At 36.0% G+C, this 27,370-nt stretch overlaps 2 protein-coding genes across 7 annotated transcripts; both read right to left on the reverse strand.

Moving 5' to 3' along the window:
• Positions 1-561: 561 nt before the first annotated feature.
• LOC110658163 (protein NUCLEAR FUSION DEFECTIVE 4) lies at positions 562-4,752 on the reverse strand. 2 transcript variants are annotated; one of them, XM_058146565.1, is made up of 3 exons: positions 4,320-4,749; positions 1,718-2,613; positions 562-1,348 (listed from the first exon to the last, which is right to left on the reverse strand). In XM_058146565.1, the coding sequence occupies exons 1-3, from the start codon at positions 4,626-4,628 to the stop codon at positions 871-873; spliced, it is 1,683 nt and encodes a 560-aa protein (XP_058002548.1). In that variant the 5' UTR covers positions 4,629-4,749; the 3' UTR covers positions 562-870. The 2 variants fall into 2 exon arrangements, with proteins under 2 accessions (XP_058002548.1, XP_058002549.1); XM_058146566.1 differs by having other exon boundaries at positions 1,177-1,348; positions 1,722-2,613; positions 4,320-4,752.
• A 1,408-nt stretch (positions 4,753-6,160) lies between these two features.
• Positions 6,161-27,301, reverse strand: LOC110658126 (uncharacterized). Of its 5 annotated transcripts, XM_058146567.1 has the most exons (26): positions 27,137-27,301; positions 26,776-26,856; positions 24,414-24,551; positions 23,952-24,062; positions 23,775-23,825; positions 23,567-23,667; positions 21,640-21,733; positions 21,161-21,292; positions 20,815-21,075; positions 20,624-20,702; positions 19,834-19,925; positions 19,621-19,704; positions 18,996-19,070; positions 18,196-18,243; positions 15,507-15,602; positions 14,801-15,030; positions 11,004-14,542; positions 10,840-10,919; positions 10,547-10,627; positions 10,047-10,118; positions 9,858-9,963; positions 9,696-9,750; positions 9,274-9,402; positions 9,063-9,180; positions 7,762-7,844; positions 6,161-6,806 (listed from the first exon to the last, which is right to left on the reverse strand). In XM_058146567.1, exons 1-26 carry the CDS (start codon positions 27,299-27,301, stop codon positions 6,389-6,391), a joined length of 6,519 nt encoding a protein of 2,172 aa, XP_058002550.1. In that variant the 3' UTR covers positions 6,161-6,388. The 5 variants fall into 5 exon arrangements, with proteins under 5 accessions (XP_058002550.1, XP_058002551.1, XP_058002553.1 ...); XM_058146568.1 differs by lacking the exons at positions 24,414-24,551; positions 26,776-26,856; positions 27,137-27,301 and having other exon boundaries at positions 23,775-23,815; XM_058146569.1 differs by lacking the exons at positions 6,161-6,806; positions 7,762-7,844; positions 9,063-9,180 and having other exon boundaries at positions 9,696-9,787.
• Between the last annotated feature and the right edge of the window lie 69 nt (positions 27,302-27,370).

Consider the following 27,370-nt stretch of genomic DNA (forward strand, 5'->3'; position numbering starts at 1 on the left):
TTGGTGAATGCTCCTTGCAGTTGAAATTTGTTTTGGTGAATCTCAATTTCTCCTTTAAATGATTATATGCATATTTAATTGCTTCTTGCAGTTGAAATTTGATTGCCAATCTTGACTAAGTTTTATAATGTTTGGCCTTTTCATTGTTGAAATGATTCCAAAATTTTGGTTGTTAATCTGTAGCTGCTGCGGGATTAGGACCAATTACACATTGTAATATGAGCATACCCCTTTGACATATCCCAATTTGTGAATTATGAATTGGGTGCAGGACCAAGTTATGTTTTAGCCAATTTGCTTACTGTATGCAGTGGTTCTTGTCTTCTTGAATCTTCTCGCTCTCTAGGGTTGTTGGGTGGGTTTGCAGCTCCTTTGGTCCTGCAAGGCCTACTGGAGCTCCAAGTGCCCAGAGGCAGCATAGCTTACCTAATGCTGGCATTTGTAATGGTTGTTTGTGGTAAAAAGACAGTCTTCTGCAGAAACGATATGCCCTATGGCTGTTTGCTGTTTTGGCCATTGATGTCAATAAGTCCTCTTTAATTTGCGTGTTCTTAGAATTAGTTTTTCTTTTTTCTCAGTCCAAGAACAGTATTTAGGCCAACACACTGAGCTACACAAGTGGGGTAGCCCTCCCTCTACCTTAATCCCTCCCATTCCAGGTGTGAGTGGGATTTGATCTTTGATCTTTGATCTTTGGACACAATGCCAAGTGACTTCACTAACTACAAGCTGGCTTGTGCCCACATTATCTTTTATTACTTGTAATTTCTTCTATGATCTTTTTCTAGTTCATTTTGGCATCCCATCTGTGGACATTTCAAAGCTAAATATAGAATTCAGAACCTACTGTCAAAAGGGCAAATTTCTCAGTTAAGAGGATTGTGTCCTGTTTCGGCTGCTTTTGAAATGGTCATATGCAGGTCTGGTTCTCAGAAAAAGCAAAAAGCTTGAAACTAGGCCTACCAGTGATATGCAACCCCAGACTATGAAGGTCTTCAAGTAGCATTGCCTACCCATGCACACCATTTCTTTCCCCAACTGGGTCTCCAACAAGCTGGTACTTCCTGCATTGGAATCATACACAATAGCTGCAAGAAGACCATAGAGGAGTGATCCAATAGGGATGTTGGTGATGAGGATGTTGTGGTTGACCCCAGCACTATTTGGCCCAAATAGCTCAGATGTGATTGACACAGCTGCTGAAAATACAAACCCAGAGCTTAGTCCAACCAGAGCTGTACAAGCTTGCAATGCTTCCTCACTGCCTGATGCAACAAGCAAGAAGAAGGCAATTGGTGTTGGCACAATTACAACTGCTAACCACCCAGTCCTTGCAAAGTACACCTTGCTGCATTGGTGAACTTTCAAACCTTTAGTTTTTTCTTCAATTTGACTAATACTATATAAGTTAGTTCAAATTTCTGTGACGTACAAGTACTGACTAGGATCTGCATGATACACTAGGAGATGTGCTTAAGTAAGGACTAAACCATCAAAAGTTCAAGCAACTTTGTGCCTTCCCAGGTGTGTAGTATACCTGAGACTCATTTTTCAAAAGAGAAAAAGATCTCAAATTTTTATAATTAGCTTCTCTGTTCAACTATTAGAGCATATGACTTTTTACTCTTTATCTAAAGGCAATATATTACCACTCATTTTTTCTATTATGAATCAGTGCTGTGCATAGCAAATATTTAGTTTCAGAGTGAATACATACTCACGCAGGAAATCTGGGGCAGCTGAAAGCAAGCGACCAAAGAATGAGCATGATGAGTAGAGGGTAACGAGGGAACTAAGTTCTGAATATCCAAGAGACTCAGCAATCTGTCCTAGATTATTGCTGTAAACCAGCCCTATTGTCCCTCCACAGAAATATGTAACGTAATATATCCAAAAATCCCACCTACGCACTAGTGCTGGAGCTGAGTGCTCTTCGCCAAGCATAGTCAACCTATCCTTCTCCATTACCCTTCCAAAACAAGTAAGACAAACCCCCTTCTCCATCACCCTATAGGAATTGCCATTTGAGCCACTACAGTTTTCACTTCCGATGAGTCCTTTAACAAGCTCAAGGTCATCAGTGTCAACCAAATTGAATCTTGAACCATCAGAATGGAAACTTGCATGGATGGTCTGCCTAGCCCAGTTTCTTGCACACACAATACCTGGTAAGCACAAGGGAAGGACTAACAGAAGAATAGCACCCCCGAGAAGGAAGCATGCTGTTGACGAAACAGAGGATAATGAATCCAAGAGGAGCAGATATAGGCCAGTGATAATGGCTAGAATGTTGAGGACAAGAAAAATGGAGGAGTCCCAGCTCGTAGCATCAGTGGCAAGGTGCTGCAAAGGTGGTTGGCGTAGGATGGGGAGCAGTGCCAGAACAGACACAAGAAGAGGGACAGCTGCATTTAAGAGGAGGTACAGAGTATCATTTTGAGGGTTTATTGCATTTGCAATGAGGGTATAGATGGCAGCACTAACTCCATTGAAACTGATGGTGAGGGATAATGCTAATGCTCTGTTTGTTGAAAAGTTTTTTATGCATAGAACATAGCAAACTGTGTTGAACCAGCAGATGCTGCATCCAGCGGTCAAGCATAGGAGAAATACCTGCCAAATAACAAAGTCAGCATCTGTGAGGACAGCAACACCCCATTCAAAGACAAAATTTCTACCATTAATTTCCACATCACTTAAAGTTGATTTGAGTGATTAATTTGACATTGAAAGCAAGGAATTTAATCAAATTAATTCAATAAGTTCATTGAAAAGAAAATTTATTCCTAATAAAATTTAAGTGTCACTCGTTTTTCATCTAAAGATGGATATCAGACTTGAAAATGATATAATTGAAACAAGTAAATGTTTGATTGGTTATACTTAAGGAGAAACAGATCACATTGAAATGGTGCAAGGTTATCCCTTAAGGACCAAGTAAATGTTTGATTGGTTGTAGCTAGACCCATTGACATTTAACCACTCCAATGGGAAAACAATATACCAATTTGTAAGGTGATGTAGATGTATGACATGGTAATAGATGTATGTTTTCTCACCACAAGACAAAAAAAAAGATCTCAAAATCTCACTCTATTTCCATCTCTTTCTGATCCATTGAAGGTTTCTATATTATATTTTAGTCATGTGTAGTGAGGTTTTCAGTTGAAGTATGCAAGTGAATATAACGGAGAAGGCCATTGGGTATTTATTTTCTTCATAAACAAGGTTTTTTTTTTTTTTTTTTTTTTTTATCAGAAAAAGTTTGATCACTGAAGCAATGCATTTATTCTAAGTGTTTTTCGTTTTTCATTTAAAGATGGATATCAGACTTGAAAATGATATAATGGAGAGAAACAGATCAAATTGAAATGGTGCAAGGTTATCCTTAAGGACCAAGTAAATGTCTGATTGGTTGTAGCTAGACCCATTGACATTTAACTACTCAAAGGGGAAAACAATATACCGATGTGTAAGGTGATGTAGATGCATGACATGGTAATAGATATATGTTTTCTCACCACAAGACCAAAAAAATATCTCAAAATCTCACTCTATTTCCATCTCTTTCTGATCCATTGAAGGTTTCTATATTATATTTTAGTCATGTGCAGTGAGGTTTTCAGTTGCAGTATGCAAGTGAATATAACCGAGAAGGCCATTGGGTATTTATTTTCTTCATAAACAAGTTAAATTTTTTTTTTATTCTAAAAAAGTTTGATCACTGAAGCAATGCATTTATTCCTTGGAAGCCCAGCAAACCAGGAAAAAAAATATTTAAAATAAATGGAAGATGGTTGGTAGATGAGAATGGTAGTTACAAGTTAGCTTTATAGAATAGTTAAAGACCTTAGTAACTGTGAACCTTTTATTTTCAAGTGGCCACCACATACGCTTAAATGCTTGATTTTGATGTGTTCTATCTCTGGTTGGGTAGCAGCAAAACCCTCCCCTTCAAATTCTTAGTCAAAAAATTTGTCTCCAGAACATAAAATATAAACATCTTTTCTTTCTTGTGCAATTACCTACCAGTCACCAACCATTTGCTTAGCCAAATGAACTTACATTTCTATGGATATGTTGTTGTGGTGTTGTAGAAGACAGTTTTCCAAATTTACCAAGAAAATTCACTGGTTTTCCTAGAAAGTTGGGAAAAAAGAAACACAAAAAGAAGGGAGGGAACAAATAGAAAATGCCCCCAAAAAAGAAAAACATAAAAAGCGAGAATTTTAAGCACGCATGAATGTATAACTAGAGCAGAAACTTCAAAAAAAGAAAAAACAAGAAAGAGATTAGATTGAGAAAAATGGAGGACTAACCAGAACATAAGGCAAAGTGATGATCTTGGAAATGACAAGCCATTGAACACCATAGCCAAAGAGCCCCAAGAAGGCAGCCATGAACAAGACAACCCACAGAGGAAAATGCAAAAGAGACCACCCAGAACACCACCCAAAAGCCTTTCCCATATCAGATGCCACAGCCAAGTAGTTTAGCTGGACCTGTGATATCCCAAGAACAGATTTTAAATTGGAAGAGTAGGATGAGAAATCAAAGTTTGTCCCTGTAAATGCCTGTATCCATGTTGTAGCCACTAGTATCATCCATTTTCTTGACTGCCCTGCCATTTGGTGACAATAAATTTCTCTGCCAAAAAGAAGGATGTTATGAGAGATAAAATTCTGAGGGAGAAATAGGAGATTGATGTTAATGTATTAGTAATGGCTAAAATTTGTTGGGGGTAATGTGACTGTTAAGGCTATTTATTTCTTTGAAATTCTTTTGGAGGTGGGGTCTCTCTTTTGTCTTCTTTTGTACATCAGGCGGCAGAGGCTTTGTTTGGAGTTGAAATGGGACGCTAAAGACTCCAGACCACAATCATCTATTAATCAAAATATAACATTTCAATCATGTAGTTGACTAGAAAATCGCTAAACATTAGTTAACCAAATACTAGAATATTAAACAGCTTAGAGATTAAATCCTTTTCATTTAATTAATTACTCCTTGAAAGTGGAAATAAATAAATAATTATTTTTTTTTAATTATCTTATAAACTTTTTTTTCTAAATAGCAAATAAATACACACTCAAATTCGTGACAAAATACTTATTTTAATAAAATCATCGCAATTTTATCAAGGTCTGCCAATTGATATAACCAACGCACACATGCTTTTCATAACTAATGTGGAAGCCACTTAATGAAGCTTATTAATAGGGAAAATTAATAATCAGATTTAAAAGAATGATAAAAATATTATAATAAGAAGATTGTTTTGTAATCAAATTTTATATTAAAATTTTTAGTATGAGCTTGACATGAGCTTTCAATATTTAATCCATCTTTAAAATAGATCTGATCTGAACTCTGATATCATCTTCTTTCCCACTTCAAAAAAAATATTCTTTTTCCTACACATGCATTAATCCAAAGTAATTTATTTTCTTGTTTTCTTCCCTTTACTTCTGCTACCAACTTGCCTTGGGTAATTGAAGTTGAAATTCGGATATATGAGAGTAAGGTGGCAGCGGTCCGATTTATGCGGTCCACTGAATCATAGGGTTTCTTTTGATTCTGATTTTGATTTCAGTATGTCTCAATTCTAATTCCATTTAATCAACACAACGGTTGAGATTTTTTTTTTCAATTTTTTAAAAGCTTAAAATTATTTTAATTTGGAATCAAATTATAATTTTAGTTTGATTCACAACTTGTTTTAATCAATTCAGTTCAGATCAATTTCGGCGGCCTAATCTACATGAGAAGTTTACAATAGAACATCCTTACTTGAACTTATTAACAATAAGCTTTTATTCACCCAGTTGGGTCCTTGTTCCATCAAGTTTATTTTTATTTTTTATTTTTTTTAAAAACGCATTTTATTCTTTCGATCAAGTCGTTAAGAAGGTTGAGGGTTAACAGACTTTCTTGCTTATTATGATGAGAAGAAACGAAAGTGACAACTTTCTTTCTATTCCAGTAGGTGACTCAGAACCTAACCATGGTTTCTTCAACAAATTTTAGTTAATACTTCTTTATCATGGCATTAGCACACATCCATATCAGGCAGGCATGTATGCCCTAAAGCTCTATTCATTTGCCTTGCCAACTCTCTTTCAATGAGTAGGCAAAAACGAAGTTGTGTAATGGGGAAGCATTGCAACAACACAAGTTTCACATAATAAGAATATCATGGTACAAACAGCGACAAAAGTATCCCCACATCGATTTTTCTCCTTCATTGCTACAACATCAATCACCATCTCATCCTTCAACTAAAATTCACACCTTTTTCTGTCAAGCATGATCAACGCCAACTTTTGACAGTGAACTTTTCACATAAATACAATTTTCCCTAATCCTGTAACTCATCAAAGGGAAATGGTCATGAATGTTTTCTTTCCCATTTTCCCTCCCGTCTTCCATCCCTTTCTCTCCGCTCCATTACTTGCCTTGACTTGCTACCTCTAGACCCATGCCTTTGAGCAGACCCAAATCCACCAGATTGTCCATCAAATGCTGAAATCAGATCTGGATCCCCCACACTACCAGTATCGCCCGAGTCCTTACTTCCATCAAAATTTTCTTCATAACTGCTGCCACATTCATCAGTCCGATCACGGGATTGAAGAATGGTTGGTGGCTGGCCTGAAAATGATCGGGACCCAGACAACACAACAGCTGGCATACTCATAGATGAACTAGTAGTAGAAATTTCAGCCTGCAAGCTGCCACTACTAGTTCTTGTACTCCCTTCGTTACTGGATCTTCCATTTTCCCTCTCTCGATACCTTTCCCGAGGCCTGCAGATGAAAATATTCATTATTATTATTATTATTTAAAAAAAAAAAAACATAAACAGCCTAAAAGGATAAACTCAGTGGGTGACCTTAACCCAACTTGATAATGAATCAAACCAACCCAAACCAGCTTGAAATGGACACAACTCAAAATTGCCCTACTGCCACCTCTACTTTCAGTGTAATTGAATATCAAGGAATTTCTCAAACTCTACCTTGCCTGTTTAGTAAGAGCACCATCACTTCTCAACATTACCAAGGGATTAGAAGATATTAGGATTGCTGAGATTTTTACTAGAGAATCAAAATTATGCTAATTAAAATTTAATCTGTAGTGCGAGTGTAATCTTTATTAGTGGGATTTGGCAAAAATCCTTGTGTACAAGAAAAGCAACTTAGCTTAGTAAAATGTAACCAAAATAAGGTATTTGGAAGTATGGATAGTTGTTGACAAAGAAAAGCCATTTTTCTCTATAAAAGGGAGGAGGATGTTGCAGTAATTGAGAGAGTTGGACAGGTATTATTATAAGAAGTTTTATGCTGAAAATGAAGAAGAAAAAGAAGAAAAAATTTCTGGGTTGTTACTTCAGTTATTGTTTCTGCTCTCCTAAAATATTTTGTTTTTTCTGTTTTCTCTTTCTCTCCAATTCCAACAGAAGAAACAAAGAGTTTAAGCAATAAATAGTTAAGTTCATTTCGAAGCACAGTTCACTAGTTGTTTTGCAATAAAGGAACTGGGAAATAATTTAGTGCCATGGCTGCATCAGCCTGTTCTAGCTCGTGCCTCCTAAATTCTGGAAGGATCGTTAGGTGATGTGTAGGAACTAGGAGGTATAGTGCACTGTTTTTCGTCCAAGTTCTGTTTCCTTTTTCTTATTCTCTTGCTTCACTGCACCTAAATCCAAATTATTGGCCTATGCTCTTAAGAAGTCAGGAATGCACAAGAAATCATTTGTACCTGCTATGAGTGGCTGAAGAAAAGTCACGCCGTGATGATCGTAGTCCAGATTCAGCTTGCTCCAGTTCACGCTGAAGTTCTCTCTACATGCAAATGTGAAGTTATATCATGCAAGCCATTGTGAAAACCAAGAATCTACAGTTCTTACTTTCAGCAAAAGACGCCTAGGACCTTCAAATCTTAAAGTTAATAGAATTGAAGTTGAAATAAGTTGACTATCCATTTGGCAACCCAGCATAATCATAAAACATACAATATATGAAGACTTTGATGCATAAATTGCAAAAGAAAAACTGGCATAAATATGATACTTTGCCAATGACATCGACTCCACTTTTATTTCACTGTCTATAAAAGTTGGTACCTTTCCTAGTTTGGACCTATTCATGGGCCTAACAACCCATCTGGCCCAACCTGCCAAAAATCTTGCTATGGGTAGGGGTTTTTTCCTGAACCATCCAATTGGGACCTCCCTCCAAAGTGGGCCAAGCAAGGGAATAACATTCACTTGGGACTCGGCCCCAAGAATATAATATATTTATATATTTTTCATTAACATAAACTCAGCTTGGTCAAAGATTGGCCAAATTGTTGGGCTAGTGTCAGCCAGACTGAGGTTGAGATATTCCAGACCGACTTGGACTCGGCTTGGCCCGACTTTAGAATAATTCTTCCTTAATTCAGAGAAATGGATGCATATATATGGAAACACCAAGGTAAGCAGAAAGTAAGGAGACAGCTAAAAAGGAAGAGATGTGAGCTCAGATAAAAGGAAGATATGCAAGCTCTCTCCAGCACAAATTTAACCATCTTAATAATGCAACCACAAATTGCAAACAATGTTTTACCAATTGTCTTGCAATAAGATTCCATGAAATGGATGTATAACTATAGCAGTTATATTGACAACTAAACAAATAAATAGTTGAGTGCATGCTTAGTAACTCTCACCAAATTATGAAAAAAATTTTTTTGCTTAAGCACCATTATTAGGTAAACCTTGCACAAAATAGAACTGAAACAATTAAAACATAAGGCAGACTCCCTGCATTAATCCATTTCACCACTCGGCAAACTCTCCAACACTTGCCATCAGAGAGAGAGAGAGAGAGAGAGAGAGAGAGAGGGGAAGAGAAAGAAAGGAAACAATCACACAAATCTAAATTGAAAATTTAGAGTCACAAACAAGTTCACTCTGGAAAATAAGACTGCAATAGTCCTTTTGTCATATTAAGAAGTGATGGAAAACCAGGAAAAGAAGTGAAAAGCCTTAAGTCTAGAAGGCCATGTCTATGTTTTACCTGTGTTTGCCTCTCCTTCTCCATATCAAGATTGTGACGAAGCTCCCTAGTTTTTGCACGCTCAAGCTCCAGCAACCGCTGTCTCTCAATCTCTTTTTCTGCTTCAGCTGTCCTTTCCCTGCAGGTATCAAGTGCCAGCTATTAGCAATAACTGTCTCTTAACTGGCACTTAAAACATTCCAGTTGAGAACATTTAGAATTTAAGTAAAACCTATCTAGTTCTCGCAGGAGTTCCTCTTCTCGAAAAGCAGCCTCTTCTAGATATTTCTGGCGTGCACGTCTCATGAGTAGCTTCTTTTGCCTGCGGGCTACAACATCATCTTGAAGTTTGGACTTCTCTCTGATGAGGGAACAGTAAGTCATGATATAGTAATAACTTAACAGTTTAGCATTCTGTCAGTTAGGAAACAGATAAAAGCAAAAATACTAGAACTGCATTCTTTAACTCAAAATCCATGTAAATAAGAAAAATGTTTGAACTAAATATTTTGCAAATGCCACAAACAGAATATGGATTTCAGATAAAGGATATCAGCTACTTGTTTCATCAGGTATTTCAGAATATATTTTCCCTTCCATGCACTAAACTCCACTTATTGCAAAATTACATCTGAAAGTAAAGATGATACATACAAGGAACGAATGCAATCCTTGATCTCCTGAAGACGGCTCTCATGCTTCCCAGAAGCTGAACAGCAAAAATGGGAGACAAAAAAATACAAAGGCTGCATTCTATAAGTACTTTCAAGGTGCCAGTAAGAAAAGCATGACTGTTCTGGGGATCATAGTTCTTACCAGTGACCCAAGGAATTTGCCTCTCTTCCTTGGTGTCTTTTGATGACTCTTTTACTGGATTTTCTTTTTGAAGAATGTCCAATTCTATTTCAGCCTCCTCAAGTTCCTACAACATATCCATGCCTATTAAGTCCATCTACAAAGTCAGGAGGTGAAAAACATCATGACTAGTGATCAAACATGATTTACCATTGCCTCTTCATCAATTTTTTTTGAGAACACCTCAAAGTATGAATCAACTGAAGTTAAATTGGCAAGGACCTGTAACAATTAGTTTAACAAATATTAAGCATTTAATAAAATAAATCCTCAAAGTTCCATTTAAAATGAAGGACGAATCATGCTAGGAAGGAGTTTAGAAAAAGAAGTAATAAACAAGAGTCAATATTGAGTCAAATGTTATCGGTTAGTACCTGAAGTCATCTAGCTTATTTTCTAATAAGTAGCTGAGTTTGTTTCTGACTTTTATTATGAATAGGACTTGCTGAGTTGTAATGGGGCATTGAAGAATAATACACAAATATATTTTAGATAACTCTCAGATTCCTTCCATTTTCTTTTCTATTCTTTCTAGTCCTCTCTTGCCAAACATCCAAGTTAGGTCTTATGAGCTTGGGTCCTAACAAATTACAGCAGTCTTCACCTACAGGAAAAACTGAACTGTGCTACCATAGTTTATAATTTCTTACCTGAAGAATTTCTTCACGGGTGCTCCCAAATTCTGAGTCAACTTGTTTTGAAGAATTTGAAGAGAGAACTTCTATCAAAGCCTTATAAAAAAGCGTGGTTTAGTGAATTATAAGCTGCTAACAAATAGTTGATGTTAAAACAAACAGCCAAAACAAAACCTGTCAAGAACAATGATTCTATATAGTTTCCCTCATTATATATGCATACATGTGTGTATGTGTCTATGTAGAAGTGCTTTCAAAATATTATACTGTAGCTGGAAACTTTCAATGGCCTGAGTTCTGGGACAAACCTGTTTCACTTCATCCCCTTCATTTCTCAATCTACACAAGACTTCACAAGCATTTTTCTCCAAATCACCGACATGGCCTCCTAAAGAAAAAGGACGAAATTTGATAATTTCATGCTCTCAAAAACTTTTTTTTCTGGGTACTATAAAAAATAAGAAGACAATACCAGTTTTAGACAATCCTATGGCCTCAATATTTCTCCAAACTTCTTGAGGTATCAAAGAAATGTCTTCAGCATGTGAGTACAGGCAGGCACCAGCAACAAGTGCTAATGAGAGCCGTAGTAGTGGGCCCTCACATGTTGGATGTGCACTTTTTCCCAAAATATGAAGAACACTATCAGTTGCAGAAAGAAATGATTGTAACTGGTGCTGAGCAGCATATGGTATATAACATATGAGAACTGCCATAGCATGAATTCTCAGAGGTAATAATGTATCAGATGATGCCAGCAAAACCACCCGATCCCATGTACTTGAAACCAGAAACGACAGAAACGGCTCAGAAACTGAATGACTTAAGCCTGGTGAAAGTAAGTTACTGCAAAATGTAGAATACTGTAGAATTGCTTCTCCATTTAGATCTTGGCCAACCAATCTACCCAAGTGCTTAATAGCTATAAATCGTTGTTCAGGTTCTGAATGACCCAGCAGTGTAACAAATAGATCAGTAAGAGGCCCATCACTCTCATGAAGGCCATGGACACCTCTCACAAATAACATTGATAACCACTTATCAGATTGCAAGCGCCAAGCAATTTTTGGTGCACTGCATGAAAAATTTTTTATCACGGAACAAATTGTATCAGTTACATGGTCCAGCCGAAAACAACAGGGTACTCCAAGTAGACAATCAAGCATTTGAGATGCCACTTCCCAGCAATGGTTTTCTTGGAGCTTCACAATGATTTCAGCAAGACCCTCTAGACTGGTCCTCCAATGAACTGGAAAGTCCTCAACTGATTTAAAAGGGAAAGAATTTTCACTGGTATCCTCTTCAGCATTTTGAATTTGGGGCGCAATTGAAGATAAGCATCTTGAGTATATAAAACACTGTGCCGATGTAATAGTCAATTTCTTTGCCAAACGATGATGAAGATTCCAACATAGCTCAATAGTTGGATTAAGCTTGGTGAGAATATTCTCCAAGCCTTTAGAGAAATCTTCTATTTCTTCTGTCGATAAATAATAACCATTTTGTTTTGAGGATACACCATCAAAGTCATTACTTTCCAACTTCTCACAATTCTTGGGTGGACAAGAATTATTGCAGACTTCACTGAGAAACCATGAATACACCTCTGAGCCATTATCAGGAAGTGACCCTGTGTTGATACCAGAAAACTGGGCCAACTGAAGTGGGACAACACCAAAGACTCTTAAAGTCTGAACTAACAAAACTTTGCAACTATCCAGAGCAGTCTGAAAAGCGCAGAGGTAGTCATGAAAAGAATTGGTTGGCTCAAAGGCAGTAAAATCAACCCACAAAGTTAAGGAATCTAATATTTCTCTTTTATGTTGAAAGGATAAATTAGCAAAGACAGAAGCCAGAACAAAAATTGTCAATGCTCTATTGTAGCCTTTTTCTGCAGGTATATTTCCATTCTCATTTTTCTGTCCAATATCAACTAAAAGATCCTCAAAGCATAGTGACTCAAAATTAAGACACGAATCATCAATCAGTGTTTTTTCCTCATCAGACACCTTGCATAATGAATATGATATGAGTGGCTTTAAGAGGCACATTATAGAGCTCAGAAATGGCACATCACAGTATGAGGCTTTACAAAGAGACACCAATACTTGCACCACTTTAGGCATTTCCGGCACCATTGCATCCATGTGCTCAACAACAATGGCTTCAAGTATGTAAAGAATGATAGCTTTGGCATTCTTTGCAACATAACCTTTCAAATAATCACAACCATTTTGAGCAGTAATTTGGTTGTTTACAAGAAATTGCCATGAGCACAAATCAGAAAACCAACACAAGATATCAGGCAGAACACTGGAAGATAAACATCGCAGCTGCAATCCAACAGCCTCCAAAATGTGCTCCCCAAAAGATTCAAATAGCTTTTTCAAATTTGGAAAGAACTTACTGAGATCAGGGTAGATAGCATGAAAAGATTGGTCTCCATATTGTTGGTCAGAAACTTCAAACACTCTATGGATTGGAGAATTTTGTTTGACACCCATCTGTTCAATCTTCCCATCTTCCTGTTTTTGATTGATGACATTATCTACTGCTGCAAGCTCATCAGCAAAAATGGACAGTATACAGGTCAGTTGTGACAGATCTGAAGCAAGGAAAAGCCGCTCCTTTATATACTGTTTTGCATTACGAGACACTGCCATCCAGCCAAGAAACCTAACAAGAGGATAAGAACTGTGAGAAAACGTAGATATTCTTTCCAGCCATGCTGATGGTGGAATCAAGCTACCACTTCGAAATCGATTGTTGACATTTAAAGCGAAGTCTGAGCCTTCACCACCACTTGAAGCAATTACCAATTTTTGAAGCAGTGCCCAGCGCCGTTGCACCCCATGTATCTTTTCTGGATCCAACTGCAGGTTGCCTTCTTTGAACTGATAATAAAATGATGTTAGCATTGCATTGAGGTACTCAGCAGATCCTAATATGATATCAATCACTTCTTCAGAAGCACAATACAGCTGTGTGGCCGAGTGCAACAAAAAGACAAGACAGTGCATAAGAATTTCATGCATTGAATGTTGCTCTTTTTTCAATCGTCGAATCAGAAAACTGCATAGCAGAGCTTGATTTTGCCGAGCCAAAGTGATAGCATCTGCAGATTTTACATCAAGGGAAGACAACTTTATGACTTGCCCATCAATTTCTTCAGGGATGTACGGAACATATTCCTCATCTGATGTGCTTTTCAGAAACTTCCTGTCTAACTCAGCAGCCTCAAGCAATAGCTGAAGAACAATTTTGTCCCTTTCCTTTTCAAGAAGAGCTATTGTTTCCAAGTCAACACTATTCTTTCTAGAAGCACTCCCCAATTTTGCAGCTTCACAAAGTTTTGTATTGCTAATCTCACTAATCTTATCCATTGGGCTTTCTAATTTAGGATTGGATCTGAAAGACACCATGAAAAATGGATTCACATAGCACTCTGCTGCCAAGAGCAAAGCATCTATAGAAGCATCATGGCCTTCAACAGCTATCTCATTCTGTGAGTGCAAGTCTAAAGCCAGGCGTCGAAATTCAGAAGCCCTAAGTTCACAGTCACGATAGTTTATGAGTTGAAAATAGTCTGCTTGCAAGTTGAAGTATTCAGCAGTGAAGCCAGCATCTAATACTAAGCCATTTGGAAACAGATGAGCAATTTTTTTCTCAATTGCATGTTTTAATTCAGAGTTGGCATGGTTAGAATCCAAGATATGTTCACTGGGACTACTGGAAACATTTGCCAGTACTATATTTCGTAGCTCCGTAGGTGCAAAAAGAAGACTAACATCTTCAAATATATCCATCTTTGCACCATTATCAGGAGATTCCACCTTCCCATCTGCATCATCTTGGTTATTTGACTTTGAGGAAGCTCCAGAATGGCGAAGGACAGGAGAATGGCATGGAGCAGTTGAAGCTTCAAGCTCAAAATTTTTAGAAGTAGGAGACTTGCAGAGGTCAATTTCAGGAGGCAACTGCATGTGAGGCTCCAATATTGAGAGAAGAACACTGTAGAGAACAGTATAAATCAATTACCTAGTACAAAAAGCAGCATGAGAACCAATAGTATATTTCTAATGCTTTAATGACCAATGGGGAAAGTTTGCTTGTGTTTTCTTGCTTGCTAAAATTCATATAAACATCCAAATATATGCACAAAATTTTGATTATTATTTTCTGAGCCTTTTCAAAAAAAAAAAAAAAAAAAAAAAAGGAAATTGCTAATGGAAAACATTCTAGCAGTGTCATCATACAGGTGTGGGATACCTTGGAGCAACTGATCCACGCCTCCATTCAGATTCTAAGGAAGAAAGAACAGCTGGCTTTTGGACAGCCGTACGGATGACATTGAGAGCAATTACACAAGTTTGTTCCCGCTTTTCCATAAAAGTGAAAGAAACGTCCCCAAAGGCTATGGTGCTTCGCAATGCATAGATGGCATGATCAAGAAAAGGCTCTAGCATCTCCAGGAGAAAAAGAATTTTGTGCTTAACTTCCTGAAATGTTTACAACAATGTAGGGTAACAAAGACATTTTGTTAAGCAGGTAAGTTAACAATAATATCAGAATACATAATGACTCTGCATTTGAGAATCAAAATGTAAATGATTATAGGAATATGTGATCCTGAATCTCAATTAACTCTTATTAACAGCACAATTCACACTACATGTACATGATAGAGAATTTTAAAAAGTTTCTTTGCCAAAGATAGAAGTGTTGGGATAATGCAAGTGTGTGTGTGAAGTGAAAGGAAAGAAAGCCCCACATTAAAAAGATATGGAGTAAGTGAGGACCAAGGGGCCTGATGCCTTAAGATTTTAGGCTAGATGTGACATCGAGGCCATGAGTATTGTTCCTCAAGGCCTCACAAGATATTTCCCTGGTGTTTTGGGCTCCCACAGTCAACCAAGAGGCAGTTAAATCCCAAGGTACCAAATAAATCACCAAACGCCAAAACATGACACAGTACCTTATACTTCCCTAATATATCATCCATGTGACCAGACAAAGCCAGCATGATATATTTGAGAGCAGCACGTGCACGAGCGGGGGAATGGCGAGCGCCCTGAAAAGCATAAAAAGGAAAGCAAGCCATCAGCTAAAATGATGAAATAAATACAGATGCAAGAATAACCAACAAAACATATTGCTTATTCCTTCTCTCCCAGTTTTCTTTCTTCGTACTTAAAGGATTTCTTCTCTTTCCATGATGCTCACAACTACCAACTTTCAACCCATTACAACAATGGAATTTTCATTTTTACAGGAATCTTAATGACAAGGACATGAATGAATTATCTTCACTGCTTGCCTAATTGGGATCCCGTTCTTTTGATTCCTATGGTAGATAGTAAGATTTGGTCTTTGAATTCTCCTTGTTAACCGTTCTTGCAAATCATTCTATTATCATGTTATGTTAGGAAACTAGCTACTGCCGATTAGCAATCTGCATGGGATTAGTACGAAATGGAAGTTATGATTTCAGTTTTTCAGTTTATGTTCCCATGCAGCTGAATATGGGGAGTTAGTTCCTTGTTGTTAGGCAGTTAATGTAGTTATTGCAGTGGCTTAAGGCTGTTACTGTAATATTTAAAGAAGTGAAGTAAATGAGGGAAAACAAGTTGCATTTTCTGTCAAGGGCCTAAGTTCCAGTAGAACTTGAATCAGGGGTTCTCTCTTAATGAGCCCAGAATTTGTTATCTTCAATCATAAGTAGCAAGAGCAAGAAAATGGGAAAGCTTTCTGATTCCTTTGATTACATTGACGATTTCTCTGTTCATCGTCCCATAACTCAATCCCAAGCCAGGGACCATAACATCTAATTTCTAGGAAGATTTGTTCATTGCAAGCATCCTTGAGGCTTTATCTCCAAACTGGCTCTAGAAGACAGAGAATTTAGAGAATTTCTTTTATATTTCTTCATACAAAAATGATTTACAAGAATTCTAATTTATACACAAAGGCTAGGACTAAATAGGAAACTAATAAATACAATGATTCCTAATTATATTCTAATTTACAGCTAATTTACACTAATTAAGGGATTCTAACACTGGCATTGTTTGTGTTGTCACAAGCCACTTGTTTTTAAATTGTGAGGTGGCTTAGGCCATTTGGAATTGGTGTTTTTGTTGACTTGGGTTTGCTTAGATATGTTGGAGATGTTTTTTCGATTTAAAATAGAGAGGATTCGGTGATAGAAAGCATTCCAAAGTCCTTTGGGATTGCACTTCTTTATGGTAATGTGGACTATTTGGCTAAAGAGAAATGCATGAAATTCTAAGGGCCCTGTTATGTCTTGTAATTTATTGTAGGAACAAATGGTTTTCTTGGCTTCTTTGTTAGCTTCTGCTTTGGGGGATTTTAGAGGAGTGTCTTAAGAACTAATGAGTACGATTGGAGGGCATTATTTCAGTAATCCATTTTTTTCAACATGTGTGCTTGTTGCTTAGTTTAGGAGGATGCCTTGTCTAACCAGTTGTAAAATTATAGTCCTTGTTCTTTTTCTAGAGTGATATTTCTTTTCTCATTAAAAAAGAAAGAAAGAATATATCTAGAGTATGATAAGAATATGTTTAGAGAAGAATCAATTTAATTACAATTCCAAGGCTCCGTTTGTTTTGATAGAAAATATTTTTTGCATTTTCTAACATTTGGAGCACTCAGGAAAATGGAATAACAGAAAATATTTTCCTAGTCAAAGGCAAAACTAGGCCATTTTTAATAAAAAGACTTTCTCTTTTCAAAAAATCAAGTCATTTTACAGATTTTGACAATTTTATTAAAATGTGAAAGTATTTATACATTCATGAGTATTTATACATGCATGATATAAACATATATCATTAGTTTAATATTGCAACAAAACAATGACAAATATATTCACGGAAAACATTTTCTTAGAAAACAATTTCCATAGAAAACATTTTCCATATACGAGATATTTTCTGCGAAATAAACAGAGCCTAAACCTCCTCAAGATTACATGGAGAATAACAATGTTAAAAAGATTACATGGAGAATAACAATGTTAAAAAGATTGATTGGAATCAATAGGGCAAGTAGACAGAATCTGGTTTATCATCATACCAAATGATGTTAATCAAGCTACACTTTCACTGTCCATTTTAGCAAAACTGCCTACCTGAAAGGATGGCGCTTATGTCATATTGCAACTTTCCTTATTTGGTGAGTGAGTCTAACCATAGTCGTTATTACCTTTTAGTTCTGCTACTCACATATGAGAAGACTCATTCAGGTATAACAAAAATTAATGGTACATCTAGAAACCACAGCTACTGTTGGAAACAAGAACAAGGAAGTATCTCATTCTTATAGTAATTATCATAATCATATGTTAAGACAACAATGATTCAATCGGATAATTGAAATTGAAACACCATCTAAATTGTCCATTTAACTTTTTCAAACCAAATACAAAGAAAAAGGAAACATTTTTTTCGATTAATGCTATATTCATCAGTAAGATGATAAAGAGAACACAGTTTCAAGTCTGAAAGTTAAAATATTTATCCCCTGCTACTGGGGCCAAGTATTGCACTTCCAGAGGAATATAACAGTCAAAATTCACTCATATAATTATGCCTTCTTCCCTCAGCTATAGCCAGAATGTAATTAATAGATAAAATGATACACACCTGAATTGTGCCAAGAAGGTCCTCCAGAAGCTCCACTGTTAGATCAACCTATATCAAAATCAGCACAAATTCAGACACAAATAAATAAATGTATGTGTGCATGTCTCTCTCTCTCTCTCTCTCTCTCTCTCTCTCTATATATATATATATATATATATATATATATATGTATATATATGTGTGTGTGTGTGTGTGTGTGTGTGTGTGTTTTAGAGATGCATTCATAGGCAATGCCCATGTGAGATGTGGACCACATGATAGAGAAGTCAACAGCAATAAAGATAGCAGCAACTAAATTCGGCAACAAGTGGGACAGCAGGGGGCAGCAGCTAATTTGCAGCAGTCTTCCTAAATTGAGAAGTTTATTTTTAGAAGTCTTCTTATTCTATTTAAAGTCTTGATTGTATGTTCCATTTTGGAAGAAGAACCATATTACGTAATCTCTATTTAAAAGGGACATACTATGAATAAATTAAAACTTAAGCAGAATTATTTTCACAAATTATCAATAGGTTCCAAAGCTCCCTCTAATGAGCTCTAAACTAAGGAACAATAGGTTCCTCAAGTAGAGGCAGAAATACTAATAAGGGAAACTCAATCCATCCCGAAGAAGATTACCCTGTCCAATGACCTGTGACGCGATCCTACTCAAGGGTCCTTAATATATATATATATATATATATATATATAGAGAGAGAGAGAGAGAGAGAGAGAGAGAGAGAGAGAGAGAGAGAGAGAGATTAAAGCAAATAAAGTAAAAAATTGAAGACAGATGGTTAGACCACAAGCACACCACCAACCTTTGCAATGACCTGAGCCATCCAAGGTGCTAGCACGCTTGAACAAAGATCAATGAGAACACATGCAGCTTTAGCCTGTGAAAGAGGATTATAGCAGTATGTAACCAAATCAAAATATAAGATAACAAAGAAAGGTTCAAAGCCTAAGAATTAGTAACTAAATGGTTTTTGTTAATGGAAAATCACAGTTAAGAGCTGTATACTCCTACCAATGATTTTTAGTAATATCTTAAGCTATTTGGACTATCCAATGCAAGTATATCATGTAAAGCGGCCAACAGACTGGGAGATAGGATTAAACAAGGTTAAACAACTTTTGAGATTCATTATGAAAGGTCAATTAAAGCTGCAATAATTTTTTAGTTCAAATTCTTGCACTCACAATTCCACCTTTGATTAGACAATTTTGATGGGACAAACAGGCTATAGGACAAGTTCACTCTTTCATTTATGTATGAGTGGAGGGCTTTGCAAAGTAGGCACATGTGTACCAACTTGCACAAATGAATAGCTCTATAACAGATTTTTTTTTTTTTTTTAAAGGCTAGGTATTATAAAGAAAAGACAAGGTATGCAATGCTAGTATTGTAAAATGGATAATAAAAGCAGACTGCGAGAAACGAACATGTGATGGTGAATAGGATGATAAATAGCCAGCACAGGCAAGAAGAAGAGGACGGTACACTGCCGAACAAGACATAGCCACAATCTGCAGTTATAACCACCATGGTCAGCAGAATAATATACTAAAATGAAATATTTTTCCACAATAAACAAAAATCACTATGTAACTCTGGTCTATGCAAATGAAAAAAGTTCATATTAGGATTGATGTAACTTGAGATAGAGCTTGTTGGACGAAAGGCTGCTTCCATTGAGAAAAAGTATCATCAAAATGTTCGCCAATGCTGCTCACAGAAGGACGCAGTGCTACAGAAAGTCAAAATACACATGTCAAATACAATCATCAAGCTAAGTCAAGAAATTTGGGTCAATAATTGTTTTCACATTTTTAAAATGCTCAACAAGCTTCTATGTCAAAGAAAAAAATTTTGGAGTAACAAGCCTCTTGCAGATGTAAAGCTCATTCATTCAATTGAGAACAATAAGTTCACTCGAATAATCAGATGGCCATTTGATGGGCAGTTAACCTTAAATCACACAGAAAGTTACTTAAGAGTAGCGAAGAACAAGTTTTACATAACAACTGTATGTGTTATAGGTCAATTTTATTTTCTTTTGGTGAGAAAACAAAGTTCACTAAAAAGGGTACCAAAAGGAGTATAAACCATGCAGACATTTCAAGATGGCCATTTATGTTGTAATAATTTCATTCCTGAAATGAAAATCACAGCTGACTAGTTATACAAGGAACACCCATTTGCATCCTATTAACTAGGAAAATAAATGAATAAAAGATTAAATCTAGAAAACAGTAAGGTAAATTCTAAATTCAACAAAAATTCAAGGACGGCAATTTCAACCTCCCATGATCAATTATTAATCTCTTGCTTCCTAAAGGGGGCAAGTTCAACAAGATATTAATGTTATATAGTATTTAATAATCAGCATGATCCCTTCCCAGAACTTTAACAGTAACTTAAGGTGTCCCAAATGTGATACTTGACCTGGCAGCAATGCTTGTACAAGTGGTAAAGCAGACCAAAACTCAGAAGTGCTCTCCGCCAATTTGCGGCAAAGCAAAGGCTGCAAATTAGAAAATTTGAAAGTAAATTGATTGAAAAGATGGCAGCAAACGGAAATCAATGTCAGAGAATAGGTGCTTAAGGAGTGTTATGTCCCTAATACTGTAATCAACCTGAGACGCACAAGCATAAAGAACATGTAAAATGCCTTCTTCCACTGCCCCTATATCCAAGACATTTAGAATGCTAGAGTCCCAATGATCATCAGGGATCATAAATTCTTCTCCAAGCAAGCTTGAGTAATCAACTAGAGGAGCAGGATTTGATAATTCAGATTTTGAAGTCTCATCTGAAGCAGATGTTACTTCATTGGCAGCAGTTGATGTTTCTTTCACTGTTATAGGCTCTATAAGCTTGTATAGGATTCTAGAAGCCTGAAATAAAGGATCAGTAAGCAATTTGAGAAATAGCACAACAATTGGTCACTAAATTATAAAGTATCAGAGGTTGATCCATTACCATTCTGCAAACAGCTCCCAAATCAGATTCTTTATACGCCTTTCTCAGCAACACAAATATCGCATCTGGACGGAACACCATGGAACTAGAAGTTGATAAGATAAATGGAGACATGCATCGTGATCTTCTAGGCTGCACATGCAAGAAGAAGGTTACATATAACATTTCCATTTAAAAGTAAAAAAATGAGAGCATTTATCAACACCAAGATGATGCTCAATGCAAGATTATCAAAATCAGAAAGACGGTTAAAGAACAGACGTTAAGCAAAATATGAAGAGTAACAAGTAAATGCTCATCCGACGTCCAACATTGCTAATACTAAAGGAAAATTTTAGCTCTTCACTTCTTTGCCGTATGCAACAGGAACCTTTCAAATAGTAAAAAAAGATGAATGACCATTCTTATACACATTCATCCAAAGACAGAATGCTAGGGGAGACAAGGAAACAAGAACATCAAAAGAACTGAGATGCTACCTCAAAATTAGAAGAAACAGTTAAGGAAGATGAAGGCTGACTGTTCTTAGGGACTTCAGAGTCAGATAAACTGCCTGCAGACCTTGCAGTTTCTCTGCAGTATCAACATAATATTCACTGTCAATTAAAATAAATATAGGAGCATGGTATGTATTTGAAAAGAAAATTAACACAAATAGATCCTACTAGCATTAGTAAACAAATTTCTATCAGGACCAAATTGTATGCCAAAAAAGTTGATAGCCCAGTCTTGATTTATGGGAAATTACTATATAATTAGGTAAATGGAACTAAGTCACCTCCACTAAAATGAAGGACAAGGCAAAAACTGGCTAATCCAAACTTGGAGCATCCTAGAGTCATAAGCAAACCAGATTCTGGCTTTTGAGAATAAATTCTGGATGCAGTCACCTAGCAAAGGGAATTTACTAATCTCCACCAACAATATTTCTAGGAGAGCAAAGCATGTGAGTTCAAAAAACTAAAGATGATCATCACCTAAAAAACAATTACGCATATTTCTTTGCATGACGCCATGACTTTCCCAGGCAAATCAATATAGGATGTGTTATCCTTTATTTCATTTCAGCAAGAAAGAGAATCTATGCACCAATGATGGAAGAGACACAAGAAAAAATAAATCAATGAAAGCCCTGATGAGCATCAATCCCCTAATCAAGATACCAGCAAATAAAATTACCTTAGCAGATATTCATTTAAACAGAAAAGGAAAAAGAGTAAAACCAAAAAATGTCAAATAAAACCCTCAAAAGGAAACTTCAAACTGCAGCTTAATCCTTTTTACTTGGAGGAATTCCATTTTCTATGGACAGCACTTCTATAGCACTTTAACTACACCTACTGAGGGAAAGGGATTTGCATTATTCTCATGTTTTTCCAAGGCCTTTTGGCCTTTATTCTTAAAGTTTGCATTAGCTCTGGTGAATTTGAGCCACAGCAAGGATAGGCAAACACTTATCAAAGGCAAAAATCTTCCTTTCCAACAGAACGCTTGTACTGAAGTTCGCAATTAGTAAAGGATAGATGAGATATTTGGCTAAGTTAAGGAGCCGAATCGCAAAAAGTAAAGGCTTTGGTCTGGTCTATAGTTCTTCAAATCGCGAATACTAATGACTTGTTGCAAAAAGGAGACCTGATAAAGGCTTTACCTACAGATTTGTTTGTTATGTGGTATACGCGCAGTGAGTCTCATTCTTACTTGTTTTTATATTGCAAAGTGGCTCATACCATTTGGAATAATCTTTTTGAGCTTCTTGAGAAGAATAGGATGTGTCCAAACACTACAGACACTTTGTTGCATTAAATAGAGGTTCTAGTGCTATAAAGGATGCTAAAATCCTTGGAAACTGTGCTTTCTTTCCAGTGATGCGGTGCATTTAATGGAGAGAAATGCTTGCAGAGACAAGATGATTTTCTTGGCTTTTTTTGGACTGGTACTTTCAAGGCTTTTAGAGGAGTCTCTTTGTTATGCAGTATGATTGTGTAAAGTTTGTGGCTCATATTCTTCAGAGAAAATATTGTACACTAAAAGCTCCAGGCAGATTGGAAGGAAGGGTATTCCGAGGAGGAGTAGTGCTAAAATAAACCTCTTTCCTTTACACAAACTTTGGGGGATAATTTTGTAATATTAAGTTTTCCTATTCCTCCTGGCAAAAGGAAAATCTTGCAACTCTACAAATAGGCACTTCTAATCCACATTAAGACACAGCTCTAATAAGAATGCAGGGAGTGAAAACAGAGTTTTGATTTATGACCAGAAATTACTTTCATAAAGCCTGATAAAGGGATATAATGTGATGAGATGCTAGAAAATGATTCAATCCAGATCACAGAATATTCAAACTATTTTTTGTCTGCAAAAATTCTTCTCCTCAATCCTCACAACCAATCAGAAACTCTAACCAACCTGTCATTCACAATGTGGAGTATTGGGTACAATGGACCCACAAGCATAGCAAGAAAACGCAAGTTCTGCTCAGCAGAATCAGAGAAGCTGGTTAGGTCCGCCTGCAAAGTGATGTATAGCAATCTATAATGTAGAATCATTTTTTTTTTTTGAAAAAAAAAGAAAGAAATAAAGATCCTTAGCTGACTTGAATAACTAAAATATATACCTCAATTTGTGGAAGGAATACTAGCAGCCTGTTTGTCATATCTTGAAGCAACTATAAACAATGGGCATCAGAAGGCAAAGAGATACGATAATACAATTAAAAAAAATACATATATATATATATATATATATATATATAAGTGTTAGAAATGGAGAAAAATGTGATAATGCGATCCACCTGAAGATGCATATCATCAACATCTTGCTTGTGAGACATGATGCGAGGCATCAAGTGATTAACGACTGGTTGAAACTCCGGTTCAAGACCAGTCACTGAAACCCCAATCAGCTGCAAGGCAGGAATAATGGAAACAACATCAGTGCCAACAACGCTGAGTCCCAACAAAATTATTATAGGTGTTTCAGGAAAATGACAGGAAAGTGAGCGAAGACTATTAGGATATTATTGCATAAAATTTATAGTTAACAAAGCTTCCAAAAGAAAATAGCTGCATTCCTTACTATGCTTGTCATTAGCACAAAACTTTATTGCATGCCCTAAAGCATCCAATGGCTGGCAGCCTAGCACATGGCCGAATTGTTTAGGTTTGCAAAACTAAGTGATAAAGGACCTATAATATGATGGCAACTCAATCCACACCCCAGAGCAGCACATACAGCAGACCAAATTTTCACATACCTGAACGAAAAAAATGGCTATGGGATTTCCCCGTAAACAAGATATTCGCACATAGCGGCATGGAGTGTAGTTCATAGGGTATATCATATCACGACGAGGTGCTTCACAGCGTGGGCGAACTTTTACAAATGTCTCTGGCTGAGTATACAGGAAGATAAGGAAAGGTCAATATAACATAATAAGCAATGAAGCACATTCAATACACAAAGCCATGACAAATAATAAGCAAAAAGTATTCTGGGTGGCTTCCATGACACTTTAGCAGGCCATCATTATATGCCATTGAAAATATTAGATGACATGATGATTTAATTCAGAAGCCAGTACCTCTTTCTTTAACCAAAGTATCACAGATTAAAAAGTCAGTTTGAAAATAAGTGAAATCACAGATTAAAAAGTCAGTTTGAAAATAAGTGAACTTTTGTCAAAGAAGAAATATTAATCACAGTCAAGGTCATGATGCCACAAAAAGGGGTCATATTCATCAATTGCAGACTTTATGTATCAGTTACTGCAATTACAGACATGACTTTTGTTATTTTTCTTTGACTATTGAATAACATTCAATACTCAAATTTGCAAGATTTACCTAAAAGCATATAATGTTAATGCTTCCAACAAATTTTTATGATATTTTTTGAAGGAAAAAAGGTAAAAGGCAAAAGTCTTTGGATCGCAAAGTGCCAATAGAATAACTCCAGCTTTAGATTTGTAGCGATAATTTTGCTTTAGTTTTGACTCATTATTAGCAAAATTTCTTTCAAGTTCAAGAAACATTACATGCCTTTTTGTTTTCCAAACCTAGCTAATCATACAACATGGTTTTAAATAAAGGCCGTTACATTATCTAAAGGCCGTTATTTAAAAGAAAATAAGCCTATCATTACCAACATTATCTAAAGGCCGTTTTTTAAAAGAAAATAAGCCTATCGTTACCGTTATAGCAGTTATATAACAGATTTTTAAAATTGGGTGTGTAAAGGCCATTACCGGCCATTACTTAACGGCCATTATTATTTTTGGCAGCAAATCTTGGGTTTTTTGACAGCAATCGCGTGAAGGGGCAACATAAGGAAGCTTTTTGTTAGGCACATTCTGTGTTGGCTTATTCATTCAGTTTCTCTACACTTTCCTTTTAGGCATTTTGCTGTTTTTTTTTCTCAATTTTCTCCATGATCAAGTGAAACTTTTCATTTCTCTACAAATTTCTGAGCTCAAGAGCATAGATCATCAAATAGACAACGTGGTATTGAACTGAAAGGGAGCAAAATTATATCTCTTACATTCAAATTTTGGCAAAGAATGACATTTATATTTGTTGGTGTTTTTGCTTATTTGATAAATAAATAAATAAATATATATATATATATATATATATATATATATATATATATATATATATATATATATAAACTTATGTTAGGTTGTTTATGAAATTTATCTATTTCCATAATTATCTATTTTTTCCAATATTTATCTATTTCCACAATTATTTTTAGGCAAATACAAATTAAACACTGATATTGATTAATCAAGAACCTCATAGATACTCATTTTGGTGATAATAAAGTTAGTTATTCACTATCTACATAATTATTTTAGTTGTAAATTGACTAATACTAACGAAGTCTAAGAATGATGGATTTAACGTCTTTATTTGATATATTTATGCTTATTATTTACTTGTGTATCTTAGTTTAATCGTAAATTTAAATATCTATTCATTTTGGGAACTTTGCAAATTTTTCAAAAAAAAAAATTGCATAAAGACACTGTTACTGTTATGTTATGGCTGTTATAGGCCTGTTTCCATTACCCATGACTGCGACCACAGTTTAAAACCATGCATACAAGTAAAGTTACCATAATATAATATTAAAATTAATAAACGCAGTTAATGATATTATGCAAAAGCAGTCAACTAGTTTGTAATTACCATATTACTAATAAAGGGAAGCATATTGAAAGCTAAAGTCTAATGGCCAATAACAGCTGTAATAGTGGTGACTTGAAAAGAGATTTTAAAGTCTATGGTAACAGACATTGAAGGCACCAGTCAAGCTCAATAGCACAAGGACAGAGACAGATTTTATATCCTTCACCAACATGCCATTTTGATAACTAAGGCTTATAGCCTGATAATCACAGTGGATTTCATTTGATTCAGCAGAATTATATATACTCAATCTAATTTGAGTGTCAATTCTTACTTATCATCAAGTAGACAAGTTCTTTTGCTACTAAATTCTTCTTGTTATCATACCAACCAGTTTTCACATTTTAAATTCACAATGTAAAGCATGACACCACAAAATGAAATGCCAAACTAATCAGAACCTAAATACCAAGAACAATAGCTAACCTTATATCGCAAACCAACTGAGATTTCCCACTCAAGTACTGACTTATTATATATCCGTATGTGTGACAGCAAGCAAGGTTCCTGCAACCAAGAAAATCAAAGCAAACAAGCTTATTTCATATATTTTTACTCAAACCAAGTGAAAGCAACTTAAAACTCAGTATATAAGAATGCCTCCACTCTGCTACTAATTAAAACACACACCAAAAAAAAAAATTCCAAGTATTCGCCTAAATTTCCCTCCTTTTCCTTAGGCCTCCTAGCAATTATCTAAAGCATAGCTAAGAAAAAATAGAGAACTTGGATCATAAATAGCCATTGAGAATTAATATTAATCACATAAGGTATATGAAAAACATACATCGAGTTCAAGGAGGATCCACTCTTTGGTGTTGGTGCCGGTCGACCAGTGGGAGCGGAGGTCTGTGTCAAGGACGTGAGAGGCTTTTTGAGACGGAGATTCTCTCGACATTCCCTTCACTTTGTAGCTCAGTGGCTTCACTCTTGGCTCCAATTCTATCTCCATCTCTCTCTATCTCTCTCACTCTCTCTCTCTTCACTGCTAGGGTTCAAATTGAAGAGACCTTTCTCTGTC

This window comes from Hevea brasiliensis, chromosome 5 (assembly GCF_030052815.1).
Source record: "Hevea brasiliensis isolate MT/VB/25A 57/8 chromosome 5, ASM3005281v1, whole genome shotgun sequence".
Classification (NCBI taxonomy): domain Eukaryota; kingdom Viridiplantae; phylum Streptophyta; class Magnoliopsida; order Malpighiales; family Euphorbiaceae; genus Hevea; species Hevea brasiliensis.

Excerpts from the sequence above, each read along its gene's own strand:
- LOC110658163 (XM_058146565.1), bottom strand. The coding sequence starts at position 4,628 with ATGGCAGGGCAGTCAAGAAAATGGATGATACTAGTGGCTACAACATGG. Across the intron at positions 2,614-4,319 it reads TCACTTTGCCTTATGTTCTG|GTATTTCTCCTATGCTTGAC; the intron begins GTTAGTCCTCCA and ends GTTATTTGGCAG. Across the intron at positions 1,349-1,717 it reads GCCCCAGATTTCCTGCGTGA|CAAGGTGTACTTTGCAAGGA; the intron begins GTATGTATTCAC and ends TCACCAATGCAG.
- LOC110658126 (XM_058146567.1), bottom strand. The coding sequence starts at position 27,301 with ATGGAGATAGAATTGGAGCCAAGAGTGAAGCCACTGAGCTACAAAGTG. Across the intron at positions 20,703-20,814 it reads TTTATGCTTGTGCGTCTCAG|CCTTTGCTTTGCCGCAAATT; the intron begins GTTGATTACAGT and ends TCTAATTTGCAG. Across the intron at positions 10,628-10,839 it reads AAGGGGATGAAGTGAAACAG|GCTTTGATAGAAGTTCTCTC; the intron begins GTTTGTCCCAGA and ends CTTTTTTATAAG.